This window comes from Dermochelys coriacea, chromosome 3, assembly GCF_009764565.3.
Source record: "Dermochelys coriacea isolate rDerCor1 chromosome 3, rDerCor1.pri.v4, whole genome shotgun sequence".
NCBI classification, from domain to species: Eukaryota; Metazoa; Chordata; order Testudines; family Dermochelyidae; genus Dermochelys; species Dermochelys coriacea.
The window spans coordinates 83,872,668-83,893,291 of NC_050070.1; the positions used below are offsets into that span (position 1 = coordinate 83,872,668).

The 20,624-nt window shown below is 40.9% G+C and overlaps 1 protein-coding gene across 3 annotated transcripts in view; it reads left to right on the forward strand.

The window, feature by feature from the left end:
* The first annotated feature begins 2,969 nt into the window (after positions 1–2,969).
* Positions 2,970–20,624, forward strand: part of FOXO3 (forkhead box O3) — a 158,241-nt gene continuing 140,586 nt past the window's right edge. For all 3 annotated transcript variants that reach the window (XR_006279903.1, XR_006279902.1, XM_038394570.2), the window contains exon 1: positions 2,970–4,834. Coding sequence is in view for 1 of the 3 variants with exons in the window: in XM_038394570.2 (XP_038250498.1) it covers positions 4,277–4,834 (558 nt within the window). In the remaining 2 variants the exon portion in view is untranslated. The remainder of the gene's footprint in view (positions 4,835–20,624) is intronic.

Consider the following 20,624-nt stretch of genomic DNA (forward strand, 5'->3'; position numbering starts at 1 on the left):
CTTTTAAAAGGAAGGATGATCTTGTGGTTAAGGCCCTGGATTGGGACTCAGGAAAATTAACTTTAGTTCCCAGCTCTGCCATAAACTTCCTGTGTGTCCTCAGAAAAATCACTTAATCTCTCTGTGCACTAGTTCTTCATCTATATAATAGCAATAATACTACTTCTTGTCTCCTATACTTTGTCTATCTTTCCCGTTTGGATGGTAAACTCTTTGGGACATTATCTGGCTCTTACCATCTATACATATTAGCATACATATATAGTGTATATAGCATCTAGCACAATGAGGCCAATCTCTTTTGGGGTGCCCAGCATGCCAGCATAACTATGCCTCCAAATACATTGGTAGGGCAGAGTCAAAGTTATCTCTGCTTCCTACCCTCTCCTATTCCACTGCACGAGCAAGGGACATAGCAGCTCTGCATAGCCTGCTACCTCTCCCCCCAACCCATGTGCAGGAAGTGGAGATACATCCCTTAGTGTTCTCACCATTCTCCATTAAATATGAATTTTCTTTACAACATATTTCTGTCTGATCTCTTTTGAAAGGTATTTATTGACGCAGAAGATGTGCCAGCCAATTTCGATTTTAACAAATAGTCTAGTTCATAGATTTCATAGAATTTAAGTACAGAAGGGACCATTTTAAAAAGAGATTCTAAGTAACTAAGCATTTCAGTCCATGCCAGGACTGTGCCCCGGTAGTCAAGAAGGAAGCCTGGTCTCTTCTTGTGATGTGAATCTGGGAAAAATGAAAGTGGGCCTAACTCTACTGGTAACTCTGGCAAATTAATTCCAACTATACAATGCTGGTCTCATTGAATACTGAGCTATATAAACTTTTCTTAAATAGGATAAATTATGTTTAAAAATCTCAGTACACACCTCAGTCACTCGATAGTCCAGGGGAGGGAGAGCCTATCACCTACAGGTCAATGGTTCCAGACTGTGAACTACTGAAGGCCCTTACCATTTAGTGACTGCTCAGAGATGAACTGGTGGGCTAAACTCTTTTTAGAGTGTCTAGCATCATGGGGTCCTGAACCATGATTGGGGATCCTAGGTGCTACCACATTATAAATAATACAAACTAATAATTAGCTTAGTTCTCAGCTGACAAATATCAGTATCACAACTGTACCCTTGGTGATATCCTTACCAGAGTCTGAACTACCCTTTAATTCCTGTAGGTGGCCTCTGCAGACATGCTCACAGAGTCAAATCTTGATGATCCTAAATGAGATGTGTGTTAACTGCATTGAAATTTCTCTTTGTTGTTGGAACCTATGTTTATCCCAATTAATTCAATGTCCCCATTCCATCAGGAAAATTGAGGATTACTTGTATTCATATTAAAATGTACTAAGTCTTGTAGTTGACATCTAAATTATATCCTATATCTGTTTAAGTTTTGTCCCCTATAATAAAATAATGGTGAAAGACTCCTAATGGGAGCCACTCAGATTTGCAATGGAGACAAAATACATAATTAGGGCCAAATTCTGAGCCATACCCAGTTTTGGCTTACTGAGAAAGGCATGCCGCATCAGAGCCTCACTTTTTTATAACCATTTAAAATCAAATTATTTCAGACACTACTGCTAATCCATAATTATAAATAAACCAAGGATAATTTTATTTCTCTTCTGAGCTAATTCTATTTTTTTCTTCTGCCATGAAACACATTAGAAGCAAACCTATTTTTCAATAGGCAGTTGTCTATAACTGGTACTTGGGAAGATGCTATTTTTGTATGAAATCGAATTTTAAAAAGTAAATACAAATCTCTGCAGTACTCATACATTTATGTTGCTATGTTGTATATTTATACCTACATTTATGTTACTAGTTCTATATCTGGTATTACCCATTGGCTTTGCCAAACTGTAGAAGTAATTAACAGAGCCTTCCACTGAGCTAGTTAGGAGTGGTTTCTATTACAGTATGTACTCCAAAGAGGAAGTCAAGTGGAATTATATGCATATACATACATGTCTGAACATGTTCCCCTAGTCACTCAAAGTGTGGAATGAAATTTTGAAAAGACACTGACATGTTATATTTGGCGTAAAATATAGGTTTTCTAAAAATAACTTTTAAAAGTTTAAAATCAAGAGAAACAATTCTATGAATGTAGAACAAATATTACAAAGAAAACAGTTTTTAAAACAAAACAAAACGAAAGCAAAACAAAACACAACAAAAAATACCTTTGTTGTGTTTACAACCCAATAGTGAAATGATTACAAACAATATTGAAATAATGTGTTAGTGGATGAGCACCTAAGTGAATGTGACTAAAATTAACTATAAACAGAAGTGACACTAATTAGTCTATTTACATTGTCCAAGATGAGATAAATGCAGAAAGTAAACAAACACTATAATAATAATAATACAAAAATACAACGTTGCACTTTTACAGCAAATTCTATATGACAATCTCAAAGGACTTTACAAAATAGTAATCAATTATACCCCATACCTTCATTATGAAGTAAATACATATAATCCCTATTTTACAGATGGGGAAACTGAGGTTCAGCAAAAGAAGTGACATCTTCAAGATCACACAGAGACTGTGGCAGAGTGGATTAATAAAAAAAAAAGTAAATTAGATGTTCTCCCATCCTCTAGTTTGAATAATTTAAGATGTTTGTCGCCAGGCACTGGGCTTTTAAATATTATATAGTTAATAGGGTGGTATCTCTTTAAGTCTGTATAGATTTGCAATGTGATAGAAACCTACCTGGCCTGATACCATATGACACACTCTGAATGTCCTGACTTTCGAGGAGTTAAAGACAGACTATTAACAGAGCAGTTGCTGTTGACAGAGACAGATCTATACGATAACACAGGTTTCTGTAGTAGCTTGGAAACTTGCCCCTCTGCTTGCGGCTTAGCTCATCAGCCCTCCCAGTGGGCGGGGACAAGGCGGCTGTCTGGTTAGGTTGAGTCTCGCTGCGTGCGTCTATAACTTTGTGTTGCTTGCTGCTGCTGGTGGTTAGGAGAAGGAATGTGGAAGTCAGTAGAGTGCAGGGTGACAGGCTGGTCGGGCGAGCTGCACCAGCAGCATTATTGCTCCCTGGCAGATCATTTGCTTTTCCCCTTCTGTTTACAGAGGTATCGTGCGGTTGTTTGCTTTCTCCTCCTTTGCCTTTAAAGGGAAGGCGACGAGAAGCTGAAGACGCAGCAGCAGGAGAATCAGGAAACCATGCACCAGCACTGCTTTTTCCTCCTGTGAATCTGGATCTTTATTTTTGCTGGAGAGGGTAGAGGTTGCTGCTGGTTCTTCCCCTTCCCTCCTTCCCCTGCCGATGTGTCTTCCTCTGTCTCTTTTGCCAGTGTTTTTTAAATGACTTGAGCGGAGGGGGGGGGGAACTGTCAAGATGGCAGCAGCAGGAGCAAGGAGGTTATGAATGTGGTGTTGATGCTGGAACAAAACCCATCCTCTTGGCAGCCCTACGGAGGGCTTAAAGCTTCTGGACCTGTTGGAAGACTGGTGATTTGATTTGTTTTTGTTTTGCTTTCCTCGCAAGAAGGGTAAAAAATCCAGAGTGGCTTTTTCTTCCCCTGTTCGATTGGTTGTGAAATTTAGTTTTGTATATATAGATCTATATATTTTTTGGAAAGTGGAATGCATAACTACGGCAAATGCTAGTGTGCAACTGGAGGTACATTAAGACTTCAGCTCCCTCTGGGGCGTTTTGAAGGAGGAAAAAGTCATCAATGTAATTTGAAGGACCCCTCTCTCTTTCCCCCGGACAGAGAGAGAAAAAGGAAAACGTCTGCCAGAGCAGCCGGGAGCAGGCTTGGTGGTGTTGGAGGGGTCTCTCTCCGATGGATACAGCGTGATTGCCAGTGGAGCGCTTCTGCAGCTGCATGGAGTGAAACATAAACAAACACACACCACTGAACTGCACCAACTCCACTGCGTTTGGGCTGCTGCTGGCGCCATCCCCCCACCCATCGGGATCCAGGGGCGCATCTGGAACCTCTGGCCTCGCCTGATCCCTTATTGATCGCCTTGTGATTAGTAGTAGTTGAGTGTGTGTGTGTGCGCGCGTGTGTGTGTGTGTGTGCACTGTCTGCTGGGAGAGGGGGCGGGGAAGGCAGGAGGCTGCAGGACTTTAATGGAGAGTGGCATGTTCACTCGCTCCCCCCTGCCTGGTAGGCACTGATCCGCAGCGGCAGGAGGAGGACTGGGGTCCGGACCCGTCTGTCCCATCGCAGCACCAGGAGCAGCAGCAGCGGGAGGAGGGGAAGCCAAGATGGCAGAGGCGTCTCCCGCTGCCCCCCTCTCCCCTCAGGACGTGGAGCTGGACCCCGAGTTCGAGCCCCAGAGCCGGCCCCGCTCCTGCACTTGGCCCCTACAGAGGCCTGAGTTGCAGGCGAGCCCGGCCAAGCCCTCGGGGGAAGCGGCCGCGGACGCCGCCTCCATGATCCCCGAGGAGGAGGACGAGGAGGAAGGGGGCAGCTCGCCCATGGCCATCGGCAGTGGCGGCGGAGGCGACGCGCTGGCCCCGGAGGAGGCGGCCCGGCTGCTGGCCCCGCTGCCCGGCGTCGGGACGGAGGGCTCGGGCCAGGCCCCCGGGGCAGCGGCCGGCGGGGGCGGCGGGCTGGGCGGGGGGCAGCCGGCGGCGGCGCCGCGGAAATGCTCGTCCCGGCGGAACGCGTGGGGCAACCTGTCCTACGCCGACCTGATCACCCGCGCCATCGAGAGCGCCCCGGACAAGCGGCTCACCCTGTCCCAGATCTACGACTGGATGGTGCGCTGCGTGCCCTACTTCAAGGATAAGGGCGATAGCAACAGCTCGGCCGGCTGGAAGGTGAGGGGGGCCCCGGGGCGCTGGAAGGGGGCCCCGGTGGAAGAGGGCAGGGGGCCGGGAGGCGCCCCGGGGGGCAGGAGCGGCACTGAGGACGGGGGCGAGGGAGGCTCTCAGGCGGCGGCCCCGGGGGAAGGGTCCAGAGAGGGTGCCCGGGAGGAGGCAGAGGGGGGTGGGGAGGGTCCCCGCGGGGGAGCGCGTGCGGGGAGGGGGAGGGGGAGGTGGGCCGCGCTCAGCCGGGGAAACCCAGTCGCCGGCCCATGTGCGGCGCGCTGGTGCGGAGGAGCTGGCGTGGGATGGGGCGGGCTGGCGCCCTGGCCGGAGGGGCGCCGTGTGAGCGAGGCGCTCTCGCCCGGAATTAAAGTAATTAGCGTAACGCTGAGGAGCCGCGTTTCAGTGCGGGGGCCCGTGGAGCACAACACTTCGCTCCCAGCCCCTGGCTTCGCGGGCAGCGGGCTCTTCCGCGTGCCGGCCGAGGGAGCGTGGGGAGAAGGTCTTCCCTGCCTGCGAAATGCAAGAAGCCGATACTCGCGAGAGACCTTGGACTCTTGGGCCTCTCAACCATGTCAGCTCCTCGTCTTGCCACCTTCCTCTTCCTTGGAGTGGCATCTGCCAGGCAAACTCTGCCTTGCACGGCTCTCCAGTTAAATATTAAACGCGGGCGGCACCGGAGTCCAATGAGCTTCCTGGAAAGCTCTGGTGAGACTCCTCTTCTTATTGCTTGGCTGGCCGGGCCCCAGCACCTGCTGCTGACTGCACCGGTAGCTGATGTTTGCTGATTTGAGAGTGACCCAGTCTGCCTCCACTATGTACTAGCGAAGCAGGCGGCTTCTCGGCTGGGAGAGGGGCTCTCTGTTTAGCTGAACTTGGCTGACTCCTCTCTGTTGGCCCATGTCAGTTTCTTTAATGCTCGTGGCACGTGGTTTAAAGGGGGTGTGTGGCGCGGCCTCTGAGATCACAGGTTTCAGAGTAGCCGCTTTCAGAGTAGCAGCCGTGTCAGTCTGTATTCGCAAAAAGAAAAGGAGGACTTGTGGCACCTTAGAGACTAACAAATTGCTTAGAGCATAAGCTTTCGTGAGCTACAGCTCACTTCATCGGATGCATTTGGTGGAAAAAACAGAGGAGTAGCCGCTGTGTTAGTCTGTATTGGCAAAAAAGAAAAGGAGTACTTGTGGCACCTTAGAGACTAATACATTTATTTGAGCATAAGCTTTCGTGAGTTACGGCTCACTTCATCAGATGCATCCGATGAAGTGAGCCGTAGCTCACGAAAGCTTGTGCTCAAATAAATTTGTTAGTCTCTAAGGTGCCACAAGTACTGCTTTTCTTTTTTTCTGAGATCACAGTGACCCTGCTGCAGCCAAATAAAATGCCCTGCTACGTTAACTGTTGGACGAATTGACTCGGTGTGCTTAGCCTGATGTGCTTAAATGGACACCGTCAACTTGAAATCTAGTCAGTTAAAAATGAGTTAAGAGTAATTGCAGGGACTGCATCTGCATTGGAATCCCCCTGTAGCTCATGAAAGCTTATGCTCAAATAAATTTGTTAGTCTCTAAGGTGCCACAAGTACTCCTTTTCTTTTTGCCAATACAGACTAACACGGCTGCTACTCTGAAACCTGTCAATTTTTGTGGTTTTACAATCGCATTTTCTGAATTTGGGGAAAAAAAAGTCCCCCCCCTTCCCTTGTTCTGCAGAAGACTCAGCCAGACCTGAAGAAGAGCTCTGTGCAAGCCCGAAAGCTTGTCCCTCTCACCAACAGAAGTTAGTCCAATAAAAGATATGACCTAACCCACCTTGTTTCTCACAGAAACAGTAAAATTAACTAAATACAGAGGAAACAGTGGGAAGACTATACACAGAATGCTGTCAAATGATCAAAACAACAAACTGAAAATAGACAAAAATATTTTCTTCAATTTTTTTCAATTATAGGAGTCTTAGCTGTTGCATGTGACAGTAGTAGGCCAAAAATACACAGATGCAAATCTCAGAGTTCAAATATAGAATTACTACTAGTTTGTCAAGAAAAATTCAAATTCATCCCTCCACCCAGAAAAAGCCAAGAAAGGTGTATGCTTTTCTTTATAAAGTTAAATTAATGGTGGAATTCTTTAAAGGGTGACTTCTCTGAATGTTTGGAATTTTTTTCCTGGTATGTTAGTGCATATAGGGACATCATCAATTGAAAAATCACACATATCTGAGAAATTTCTATTTACAGTTTTTACAGATCACACCTATGATTACTATAATGTAAAGACATTAGAGGAAAAAAACATTTTCCAGATTGTTTACTTTGTGCGTGTGAAAACACATTTATATAGTCAGGCTTTTGCTTTTGAAGATCACTTTTAAAATAAAGGTCTTACTAGTAGCTAATATTGGGTAGACAACATTTTAAAAGTACTTTACAAAAAGTGTTTGCTTTGGTATTGCATGCTCATCTGTTAGTATGCCATTTGCTAAAATGCTATTTATTTAAATGTTGCAGCTGCTTAGTAAGAATGGGCACTTGCACGATGTAGTGCTGTTTACAAAGGAGGGAAGACTGCTTCAGTTAAATTTCATCATGGTGCCACTATGTGCCATTTATGATTGAGCGTCTTAATGGATGATAGGAGGAGGATTCTTGAGGAAGTTTTAGCATACAGTAATATATAGACGTTAACTTTCCTGCTGAATCTCCTTATTTGATTCAAATAATAGAGAGCTTACATTATATAAAACAAATGAGTTGGAAATGTTGTATAAGCTGGAAAAGTCTCATATATTCTTATGCTAGTAACCCATTCTTATGTTTTGATTTCTGAGTAAGACATACCACTAGGAAATTAATTTGAATACAGATGCAGGATTTTCACCCTCCCAAATGGAGCATTACAGGAAAAATGTTTGCACTGCATTTGGCTCAGGCTAGGGAAATATTTTAAGGAAAAAGGCCAGTTGTTTAATTCAAGACTGATATCTTAAAAACAGATGCATTTTAAAATTGGATGCCTATTTTATATATTGAATTTGATGAGCTTCCACAAGCATGACAGAGAGTGTGATAAGGCTTAAATCTAATATGACAATCCTTGCTTTCAAATATATACCTATGCCCTTTGTGTTTCATACCTCAGCTGTTCTATCTTATCTGCTATGACAAATCCAGTCTTTTATTGAATACTTTGAGTTTTCAGTCAATGATATCAAATCAAATGGAACTAAACATTATAAAACAACCTATAATGTATAGGGTCGAATACTACTTCCATTGAATTTGGTGGCAAAATTCCTACTGACTTTAGTGGAAGTAGGATCTGGGCCATCATGCAAAGTGCTAACATTGATTAGTATGCTTAATACGCTTGCAGTTTTTCTGACAATTTATACTTTTAATTTGATATTGATTCCATTTCTGTGCAGTATTAACTGGTACTTGGAGCTAATTAAAATATTAAAAAACTTGGATCCTTTGAGATTTCACTGATATAATTTAGTTCAGAAGTTTCTCACTGGTCTCTAAAATGAGCTTCATCAGAAGATGAGGTCACATTAGAAGCTCAAAATCTTGTTTATGGTTGAGTGCAAGTTGTCTTTGAAACAGATAATAACATGTTTGATTTTCAAAAAGAAAAGGAGTACTTGTGGCACCTTAGAGACTAACAAATTTATTAGAGCATAAGCTTTCGTGAGCTACAGCTCACTTCATCGGATGCATCGGATGCTGTAGCTCACGAAAGCTTATGCTCTAATAAATTTGTTAGTCTCTAAGGTGCCACAAGTACTCCTTTTCTTTTTGCGAATACAGACTAACACGGCTGCTACTCTGAAATGTTTGATTTTGTTAGCAATCTGTGCATATGTGTGTGTGTGGCTGATAGGAATGTGATAAAGTAGGGGAAGGAGAGGTCAGGAGCTAATAATCTGCCAGGCATCCCAGAACAGAGATTTTAATTTCTGACAGGATTAGTGTTCTTTTTAAGGTGTGCATATGCACTTAAAACAGGGATCTTTCTGTTTCTTGACTGGAATATCAGTTACTTTATATGGAAAAAATCCTGTTAGACTTCATCTACATCTGAAAGGATTTGTTTCCACGGTAGCTTGGAGAGTGATTCCCAGCTCCTGTGTGCTAGCTCCACTTGAGCTAGCATCTAAATAAAGAAGAGTAGGTGCAGCCACAGAGGTGGTGTCTTGTGCTGGCTGCCTGAGTGAAGTCCTGCCCAGTGCCCTGGGAGTGTATTCAGATGGCTAGGCTGAACTGCTGCCCATTCTGCTGTGGCCACTCTGCTCTTTTTAGGCGCTAGCTCAAGCTGAGCTAAGGAGCATCTACTTGTGTTGGGAATTACACCTCCCAGCTGCTGTGTAGACATACTATTTGTATCTAAACCACAGTAAATGAATATACACTGTTTTATCATTTTATTTCCCTCATAAGTATGGGATATAACTGTTTAAAGGACATATGACTAAGCCTTTCACTTTGGACCTTGGGAAAAGTGACAGGGAAACTGAGATTTCAAAATGATAGAGATTTGTGTATGAGAAAGCCTTTTACCATAGTCTACAATTAATTTGTGTATGAGAAAGCTTTTTACCATAGTCTACAATTATTTTATTATATAGATAATTTGAGCTTCATAGACAAAGAACACATTTATCAGTGTTATTCCCCTTTTGCATCAAAAGGGGAAACTGTCATTTTAAATAAAGGTGAAAAAGATAACTTAGTTTTATTATCATACATATTATATATTAAATATTAATTTTGTTTCCAATGTAATCAGCAGAACATACTTCATAAAACTATCTTACATTATTCTCCCCCAGAACAATGACTTTAAAAGCTATAAATTAAAATTACAACTATCATTCAACTGCTTTATTTTTTTTTTTTGCCTAGGGCATTAAAGCAGAAATGAATATTCAGATGTGGTTAGGAAGACAACATTATGTTTCCTCTAATTCAGATAAGATTTGTCCAGTTCACACACCAACAGGCTGATTTGTCCTCCCCCTTCCTCCCCCCCGCAACCCATTGGAATGTTAGCTTATCTAACGGTGGTTGGCAGCTAACTAGTGCAGTAATATATAATAAATCGTCCTAGATGCAGCATACACTCTAGTATACTCACATGCAGGTCTTTTCAATACTGACCTATATGTTTCCAGACCACCCACAGTTATTTAGATATATGATTCAGTATCTGCTCACTGCTTTGAATGGTGATAAAAGTGAGTATTTTAGTATTTGATGTCTATGAAAAAAATGCTTTGATAGAAAGAGACTGTGCTTGCTCTGTTGTACAGAAGCACATGTCCTGATAGCGTCTTGTCAGTGCACAATATGTAAGACGAATCTTATCATTACTACCACAGAGGTTCCTGTTCACCAGACTTGCACGTGTTCAGTTTTGTAAATGAAAGTATCTAATGCCACATCAAAATGCTGCATTAGAAATATGCATTCACAAACTCTGTGTATTAGAACAGATTTTTATTAACTTTATACATTGTTCAGTAACTTTCTTTGCTCAATATTTTCCATCTGCCCTGAAATGGTATCTTCAGGCACCTTTGTATGTAGGTTGGAGGAATGTGCAGTTTCACTGTAACTTCTGTAAGTACTTTGGTGTCTCTTGCTATAGTATTATTTTGTAACTTCTTATGGCAATACTTTGTGAAACTCAATCCTTCCTCTACATGAAGAGTACACTAGAGGGACTATTTTCCTCTTTATTGAGCAGAATCCTAAGACTGTGAAATTGGTTCTTTATGAACATCTACCAGTAATTCCCGAGTTTAAATGTAGACCATTTGTTTTGTTTTATTTTTGTATCATGAGCCTAATAGTTTTCCACATGTTCGTTATGAAGAATAAAGACCAGTTACTAGTATGTGTAATTGTTTTTGGAAACTCTGTTTAAAAGGTGACACCAAACATGAATATACTATAATTCAGCTTTGTTTTTAGTGACTGTAAAACCTACTTAGATGTTGTAATTGTTAAATGTCACTGAGGGCTTGTCTACACATGGAGTTACTCCATAATAGCTATTCCTGATTAATTCCACACGTTGACACTCTTATTCTGCAATAAGCATGTTTCATTCCAAACTATTTTAATTCACTTCAAAGTGGATTAAGCTAATTCAGAATAAGGCACTCTTCTGTTAGAATAAGAACATCCATGAATGCAATTAATCAGGTATAGTAATTGGCAATAGTTAATAAATAGTTTAAATTTATATCCTGCCTTATTCTGGATTATTTTTTATGTGTAGACAGAGAGTCCCACACATCTTTGATATGAGCCTCCGTCTATGAGATTTAATTATCCATCTAGATATCTGGTAAATGTGCCAGGAATATGTAATCAAGAATAGCTGTTCTGGAATAACTCCCCATATAGACAAGCCCTCAGTGACATCCAAGGTCAGCACCGTTTTGGAAAGACTGTGGGGAGGCAGCAGCACCAGTCTCTTCCCTTCTCACTTCTCTTCCAGTAGGAACTGCACTTAGCTTCTCTAAGGGTATGTCTACACTACCCATGTTATAGCGTGGCCACGGCAGCACCCACGTTACAGCTCGGCCACAGCAGCGCTGTGACATGGGCAGTGTAGACACGCTTTATTGCCAGGGGAGAGCTCTCCCGGCGATTAAAAAAAAACCACCCCAAATGAGCAATAAAGTGCTGTCTATACTGGCACTTTTCAGCGCTAAAACTTTTGTTGCTCAGGGATGTGTTTTTTCACACCTCCGAATGACAAAAGTTTTAGTGCTGAAAGTGGAAATGTAGACACAGCCTAATAGGAGCAGCAGAATTAAATTTACCAGAATTGCATCAGTTGCACTCTGTGCACTACTTCCCTTTTCTGGGACCCAACTATCTAGAGTAATTGTTTTTCAGCTTTGTACTATATTCTTAATTTTTATGTGAAATCTAAAGTAGTTTAATGATTCATACAGAAGTGTGTGGACAAGGAACTGTAGTATGACTGTTTAGATAGCCATTTAGTAAAGCACTTAAGCATATGTTTAACTTTAAGCATGTGAGTAGCCCTTTGGGACTTCTGCGATATTACTCGGATGCTTAAAATACATGTTTCAGAGCTTTGCTAGATCAAAGCCTTAGTGTGTTGTGCTTCGGTGAAGTATTTAAGTGAGTTCGGTCAGTGTACTCAGAATTGAACAAAATAAAGAGACTACACAGTTCCTGCCCAAAATTCTAAATTGGCAGATTATACAGTTCTCATATCAGATGGATGGAAGATGATCGACTATTAAAATGGTAAATCTTTTTTGCTTTCTTTTTAACCTTCCAGCAGAAGTCAGAGGTAGGTAATAAGGCACATTAACTAATGGTCATGACCATCTTACATCCTTATTTCATCTTATATCTGTTAACTCATCTACCTATGCTTTAGATATCTGAATAAACTACATTAAAATTGCTCAGTTTCTCCAACATGTGCATCCATGTAGTAGCTATTGTAGGTGCGATGGAGCTATTTGACAGTGTTTCTCCAATCATGTTCAACTGAGGAATGCCTTTACTGAAGGGCCTTTCTGATACAGATGTGTCTGCCACCTCAGTTGATGTCGCTATCCCCAAATAATCACAGGTTCTGAAAATGTTAAGTGAGGCCCAAATAGCGTTCACAGCAGAGATAGTCAGAGCTCTTGATAAGTATGCAGAATGGGCCTACCTGATAACAGAACACTCTGGGGTTTGGGTTGCTTTCGGTATGACTACCGAAACGTATTGCTGTGTTTAGTAGCAACTTGTCAAGTTATGTGCAAAATCATTCAATTCAATACTGCTTGCTTAGCACCACTGCAGTTTAATGACAATTATTTATGCTATTTTATTTTTGTACACTTTCCTGACCATTACTACACGCTATAGTTCTCAGTCCTGTCTAGGCTAGGAAAATGTGGTGTGTTCAGCAAACATGATAGCTAACACGTGTTAATTAACATGTTTTAAACACCAGGTAGCACCTAGGGTAAACAAAGACAGGGGCCTAGTTTTCCTTTACCCCGTGGCCCCTTTTAGAGCTTAGAGAGATTAAGACTCTTTACACTCCCATAGAGATGTAAACCGGCCTTAATATAAACCAGAAACAGGCTCAGCAGTGTTTAAAAATGTGCTAGCAGGTTGTTGTGAACCCTAGATTCCTTTCTAGAGTTGACCATGACCAGCTAATATGTTACTGAACATATTTTGTATAGTGTTGTATAATGGTAGGTACAGAGTCATGTTTAAAAACTTGTTAGCTAACATGTTTGTTTTCAAACACAACTTATTTTCCTTGTCTAGACTGGACCTCTATTTACCTCTATATTGTTGTATATTTATCATTGTGTTCTACTCTGTTCTCATGCTATGGCAGGTTGGCCTCTGCTTTTCTACCACATGGAATAAATGATTAAGAATAAATTATTTAAATTGAATAATTTTGGAACATCGCTTTCATGATCTAAAGGCATTTGTTTATTTTAACTAGAAGACCTTCTGTATTAGTTTGATCTATATTCCTCTAACCGTACACCAGCATCCTTATAGGCTAAGAGCGTGCACTCGTTGTATGTCAGCATGGGACTCTAGCTCTAGACAGAGATTTCAGATCCTACAAAGGCCCCCCCCCCTTTTTTTTGGGCAAGGGTAGTTCTGGACCTGTTCGCCCACTTGATTACCTGTAAGTAGAGTTTTTCTTCTTTCTGGGTGCTCAGTCAGCACCTGTACCCCAACATTAACAGTCAAATTCAAACTTAAAATATTGTTTATTGAAGAACTTAAGAAAACAAGCAAGAGAAGAATCTGAGTGTAATTTTGTTTAGCTGTGAGAGATGAAAAGCCATGACAGTACAGACTTTGATGGTATGTCTACACTGCACAGTTAACTCATGTTCTTACCCGATTTATAGCATTAACTTCCTTTACTATGCACACAGAAAAACCTCTGGCCTGGGTTTGGGGTGATTTAAGCCCAGGCTAGCTTACCTGACTGGGGGTGCAGGTTAGAGCCCAGGCTTCACTTTATCTCAGTCTGGAATCCATCCATTTTTCAGTAAGGATGGATATAAAATCACTCAAATACTGATATTCCTCCAGTTCCCTTCCCAAATTCCTTTTCAATTGACACAGTTGACTGGGAAAGAATCCTAGAACATCTCAGCCCAAAGAGCCATGGATTATGCACTCAGATGCACATGAGTAAGTGCAGAAACAATGAGGACACAGTAACACAGGTAGACCTTTGCTATGGAAGTACCCAAACCTGGGCTATACTAACTTGGGTGCTCAGACCTGAGTGACAATCACCTGCGTTAACTGTGTGGTGTAGGCCTAGCCTGAGACTTAGTTTCAAAGCTAAAAGTTTGTAAATGTAGAATTTACTAACTATTTGCAAGCTCCTCCTCTCTCAGGGTGAAATTTCTCCCAGTGCTGAGGTTCAGCACAAGGCTCTATGCACTACCTAAGCCACACATAAGTCCTTAATATAAAATGTAAGTGATGTATAGAGCTTTATGAGTAGGGGCCTACTTAATTCTCGATTTTGCGGATTTCACTGAAATTGTGAAATACAGGATTGTTTGCTAAATTAACCTTCAAAATATAAATATGTATTATTCATAAATGTGCTGCAAAACTTCTGTGATTACCACAATGCACAAACAGTTGTCTATAATGCAATATCACTGCAAGCATCATAGTGTATAGTTGATTGAGAGTGTCTGTCAAGTTGCATGACGTAGACTAAAGTGAGCACGACAGTCATTATAGTAGATCGTAGATTGAGAGCGTGTCAACGTTTATGACAATAAGTGAGCACGAGAGTCATCAGGTTGAGTGAAAGGATCATTATTGCATATAAAGATGGCTGACAAATCAAAAAAAGGCAAAAAAATTTCTACTTTTGAGTCGTGTGAAGCAGTACCTAGTAAGAACCTTACATGCAGACGGTGGTGAATTGTTTTGTTCATCTTGCAACGTGACTCTAGGTTTGTTAAGAAAAAACACGATTGATCATCATTTTGATTCTGAATCACCTATGAACCAAAAAGCAGAGGCTACAGATCAGAACACAAAACTAGCGACGGTGGCCACAATGTTTAAAAGAACAACGGAAACTAGTTTAGGAAAAAGAAGCCTACAGTGGAGTTAGTGGAGGCCTTCACTGCTGCCAACATATCTTTAGAAACAAATGGATAATCTGAAATGAAGAGAGTACTTTAGAAAACACGTACCAAATGCTCCCATGTGCAAACAAATTTTGCCAAGGTTATCTAGAAGAAGTAATTGCAAAGCATGTTCAGTCTACAAAATCTGTGTTGGTGGAATATAATTCCATTTCAGTTGTAGCTGATGGAGAAAAAGATGCACAGGATATGTACTTACTCCACTTTTTATTTGTACCTGGCAGCTGGAAAGACGACTGTATGCCTGTTTTCCTAACAGAACCATTCAGCTTGAGCCGATAAATTTTTCAACTAAATCACAAGCTGTAGTAAAGGTTGTTGTAAACTATGGCTTAGATTTCAGCAAGGTCTCAGCATTTCTCTCTGACATGATGTACATGTGCAAAGCTTTCTCTGATGTACTACAAGGAACGATGTCCAGTGTAATTCATGTTACCTGTAATGCACATTTCCTTTTAATGGCCGTTGATCTCTTGTGCACACATTTCCTTCATGTGGATATGCTGGATTCTTCTTTTAAAAAAATATTCAAGCATTGTCTAAGCTGAAAACTACAATTCAAGGAGCCCATGGCCAATCAAAGTGGTAGCCAAGCAGTGATGCTTCCACCTGAAGTGATTACAAGGCAAAATTCATGGTTTAATGCAGTTGCTTATCACCATGCAAAGAATATTAAATACTACCAGCAGCACTTTATGTGTGAGGCGCTTGAAATCACATCAGGCACACAGTCTTTGCCTAAAGTCTCTGAGCAACGTTGAAGACCAGGTGAAGTTTGTGGCTGAGAATGCAGTCCAGTTCATGCAGTTTCTAACATGGTTTGAAAGCCGGCAGGTTTTGATTCACAAAGCATACAAGAAACTAATAGATCTGATCCGAGATATGGCATCGCAACAACTTTCAGACTGGCAAACTGAAAATAGCTGCAGGCAAGAAGTGTTCCAGTAAATAGCGGAAAAGTTAAACCACTACTACAGGTATGATCAGTCACTTCCACCTCTGTTTAAACAACCAGCTGCTTACTTTTTGAGTGCCGTTTGCTTTTTCAACCCAAATGAAGGGCCTTTTTTGTGTTTTGACCCTGAGGTAAAATTCAAGCAATTCCTGAGTGGGAGAAAGATAATGACAATGAATGTGCTTACCTGACCTTTGTCAAAGAATGCCAGATGCCAGTAAAAGTAACTGAGTTTTGGGACTCTGTTTCTGATTGGTTTCCAAATCTCTACAAGTTGGCAAAATGCTACCTTACAATTCCTACCAATTCTGTGGATGCAGAATGTGCAGTTTCAATGTATGGACAGGTATTCACCCCACTGAGACAGAAGAAATCAACTGTAACTGCTGGTGGATGCTGCATGCTGGTGTTTAACAATTAAAATGGACTATTTTATGTAAGTAAGCATATATATGTATTTCTAAGCTTTATATACAACTTTGTGTATTATACTTTATTATTACTAATTCATTTAGTATCCTTCTTTATTCAGGGCAACTTACAAAGGTGATAGTAAGTATAAGGGGGTAGCCGTGTTAGTCTGTATCCACAAAAACAACGAGGAGTCCGGTGGCACCTTAAAGACTAACAGATTTATTTGGGCATAAGCTTTCGTGGGTAAAAAGCCGACTTCTTCACTCCTTGTTGTAAAGGTGATAGTAGTACAGTACAATACTTGTTGTGTATATATACTGTATGAGCACACCCCTGAAATTTGCTATTTATGCCATGACCAAGTTGTGAAAAGTGTGTGATTTCTCTGCCATTTAAGTAGACCCTTACTTATGAGGGCTCCCAGGGTTGGGGTGAATTTCATCCTTGATACAGCTTGCAGCTTGGGTAGATAGTCAGGCATCTTCCAAAAATCAGAGGTTGTTTTTTTGGGGGGGCTGGGAAAGGGGGTTGGGGGAGTGTTTTGTCTTTTCCCCTTATCTTTATGGAGAGTTTTGCTGTACAAGATACCTGCACGGTTAAACTGTATAACAGTTTTCACCTGTATAGAACATTTTAGTTTTAGAAGAGGTAGAATCATCTGCCACAACTTCCTTTTTATTCAGAAGGAAGTAACCTATGTAAGTCCTCTTAACTTATTCTTCAGTATAGCTGTATAGTATATACAATTTCAGTCTGTGATTGTAAGTGTTGCTATTTCAAGGGCTCACTGTTATCCGTGCTGTGCTGAAAACTGTTTGATTACTCATTCTGACAATACAGTTCCCACCATCCCCTGTTTATCCACATAGATCAGAAGTCTCTGCCTGGGGGGAGCTGCTACAATTGGGTGCAAATTCTACTGTTGCTTCTTTGTACCCTGCTCAGTCATAGTTAACACCTGACAGGGAATCTGACCAATGTGCATGGTGTGTTCATAACCAGAAACATAGTAATGAGTCTCCAAAGTCTCCATAATTAATGTGCTTTGCTAAACTAGACTAATACTGAAAATAGTAGATTTACTTTTTCTGCAAGCATAAACATAGAGGGTTCAGAGGCTCTCTAGTGAATGCCATTTACAAATATCTCAAAGGAAATTTCAACTTGAAGTCAAAAGGAGCTTCCTGTGCTCAACTTCCGGTCCAAGCTGGGCACTGAAAAAACAGAGACATCCAAAATCAGTGGTCACTCTTGGAAATGTTGCCTTCAATCTATAAAGACACATTTGTGTTCTTTGTGGATCAGGTTGTATGGATTAGTCCACTCTTCACCATGACTACTACCACCAAGATATTTGATTTCCAATCTCTAGTACTAGCTATCCCCAGCACCATCCCTGCATTTCATCTAAACCCTTTCTCTGCATCTTTCTCTCATTCAGTTATAATTTTGATTCTGTCATCTGTATCTGTGCAAATTTGGAACGGTTGCTTTGTCCAGTATTATTCTGGCAATGCTATCAATTAGGTGGTATCAAAGAAAACACAGTCGTACTTGTGGGCATCACAACAAGGATTTACTGTTAATAAGCAAAGCATAGTTTACAATGGTCTGAAAAAAGTCAAGAGCTTTTAATATGTGTACTAGCAATATTTTCATTTAATTCAGAGGTGAATATTTCTTTTAAATTCTTCAAAGTTTAATCCATCAATCTGTCTTTTTATTGATAGTTTCCCCAGTACATCCTGATCCTCTAATCAGCTTCTTTCGGTATAACTGCAGCAGTCATGAACAAAATGCATCTACATCTGGATCTCTCCAGTTAAATCATTCAGTTTCAGAGATATTACAGAAAATGTTGGTTCATCCTTTCAGACAGCAGGATAGGTTTCATGTCAGTCTTTTTCTTCTTCGTCTTCCACTTTGTTGCTGAGAACCTCGCTTTAGTTTCTTGTGTCTACAAATTCAAGGACTTGTAGACATCCTTCTGCTTGGTGCTGTATTGGTCAGTGCTTCTCTCAGTTGTTTCCAACAGTCTCAGAATAAAACTCCAAATGACTGAGGCCCTAGTCATGCAATGAGAACAATGTATACACACCCTGGCACCTCTCTGGAGCCACATTATCTGTCCAAAACCATTTGGCAAGATCAAGGTCTTGGACTCTTGGAAGAATTTGTACTTAGCAGCTTGTACTTGAAAATTTCTCCCTGAGGGAGGTAGTGTTATGAAAATAATCCATCTGGAAGTGTGTAAGCAAGTTTTCCTTCCTCACCCCCACTGTTACCTCTTTTTCTGCCCATGTTTTTGAATAGAACAGTGCTCAAGTTTCTGCAGTTTTTATTCAGAATATTTGCTTCTGGTCTAACAGTTTGACCTAGAGTATTTATGGAAGTTGAATTTCCTGGTTCTTAAATTCTTGCTAAAGGATGGGCCTAGCAAGAATATAATTCAGATCAAAACTTTCCCAAAGTTTGTGCGAGTTGATGCCTGAAGTTCTTGTATAGACCCATCTCTAGCATAAATATATGTTTGCTGGCACCTCATGGAGGCAATTTACCTGTTGTATTCATTGGTTTCTTGATAAGCCCAGTACATAAAGCTGCCTTCTGATAAGAGGAGAATATTGCAATACAAACAATGTCTTTGTGAGGCTTTTAACAGGGCTCCTAAATTGTCACTTTTTCTCAGATTGGTCACGCTCTGGGCACAATGGTGTGATTTCTTGAAAGCCTCTCAACTGCCATTTGTTTTCCTAGACTGCTCTAGACTTCAGCTGACTTTCAGAAAATTTTCTAGGAATTTGCAAGAGGAGACAGTGCTGTTTCAAGTCATTGCACAAGATGTGTAAACTGAGACATGTAAACTCGCCATCCCAGTTTTATGCAACAAAATCTGTTCTACTAGAAGTTTCACTATATTCTGAAACTCAAAAACCATTTGTCAAACAGATCAGGTTTCCAACTGAATGGTAGTGTTTTATTCATCAAAATTATAATTTTATTTATTTCCCATAGCCACCTGCTACTTTTCAGTAGCTTGGGCTGTAAACATAATCAAATTAAAGAGGCATTTAATCTATCCAAGAGTGTAAAATTGAAATTGTCTCAGAGAGTTGAATGGCTAGGACAGGAGATTTCAAATTCTGTTTATGCAGTGACTAACATCTCAAAATCCAGCAGTATTATTGTTGCTGTTGTTGTTATGCTGACAGTATGTGCATCACTCTGTAAAGCATGTACAACTTAGCTCAGCCACAGAAAAAGCAGTTCAAATTAAAATAATATACTAGATGATTGCACATGTTTGCGATTGGTTAGAAATCCCATATGGGGTACTGTTTATTAAAAGTCTTTGGGGAAGGGAGTGTGTTTTAAGGAGGTATTTGAAGGGCAAAGGGAGACCATTTTCAATACAGGCAAAGTAAAGCTATTTGGGGCACAAGGAGGTAGTGATGTAGGAGGAGTGAGAAGAGGAGTATGAACTCGATGCAAAAAGTGATTAGCTATGAAGTGTCTATAAATCAGATATACTGGACCTGGAGGTGCAATTTAGAATACATGGCAGAATAAAATTGTTACCTAATCTAAAAAAGTAATTCCCCCAGTATCTTTAAAAATTCAAATATATTTAAAATATATGTTGAATGTCTCTCACCACCCACTCATGTCCTCCAAAATGCAAGTGTTCCTTGCCCCTGGTATTTTCTTCCCTCTCCTCTAGGACTCAACAACATATCAACCATCCTTGGTAGGTGAGTTGGTCATGCCAGCTGGACAGAACTTTTCCTGCACATACCCGTAAGACTTCATTACAATCTGTGGGAGAATGTGTACATTTTTTTCCTAATTTTGCCTGCCATTTCTGAATGTGGAAGAGGAATCCAAGAAGATAAATACTGTGCGTGAAATCCTAGTCCCAGTGAAGTCAGTGGAGCCAGGATTTCACTGCATGTGTGTATAATTTTAAAATGAGTACTGCTAGGTAGCAAAGCTAGGTCCGTGTATGGTAAGAACAGCTCCATTTCTACATTTTAGATCCTGGAGGGAAGAAGATGATGCTAATTGCAAGAAAAACTAGTTGACTGCTTTGTACTGTGTTTAAAATGAAGGGGAAATAACACTGATTGAATGACCTATTTTGGCTTCCTCAAGATTATTTTTTTCAATCTTTTCCTGTGCATTGTATGATACATATTTTGGATCTCGCATAAATTAGTACCTTTATTT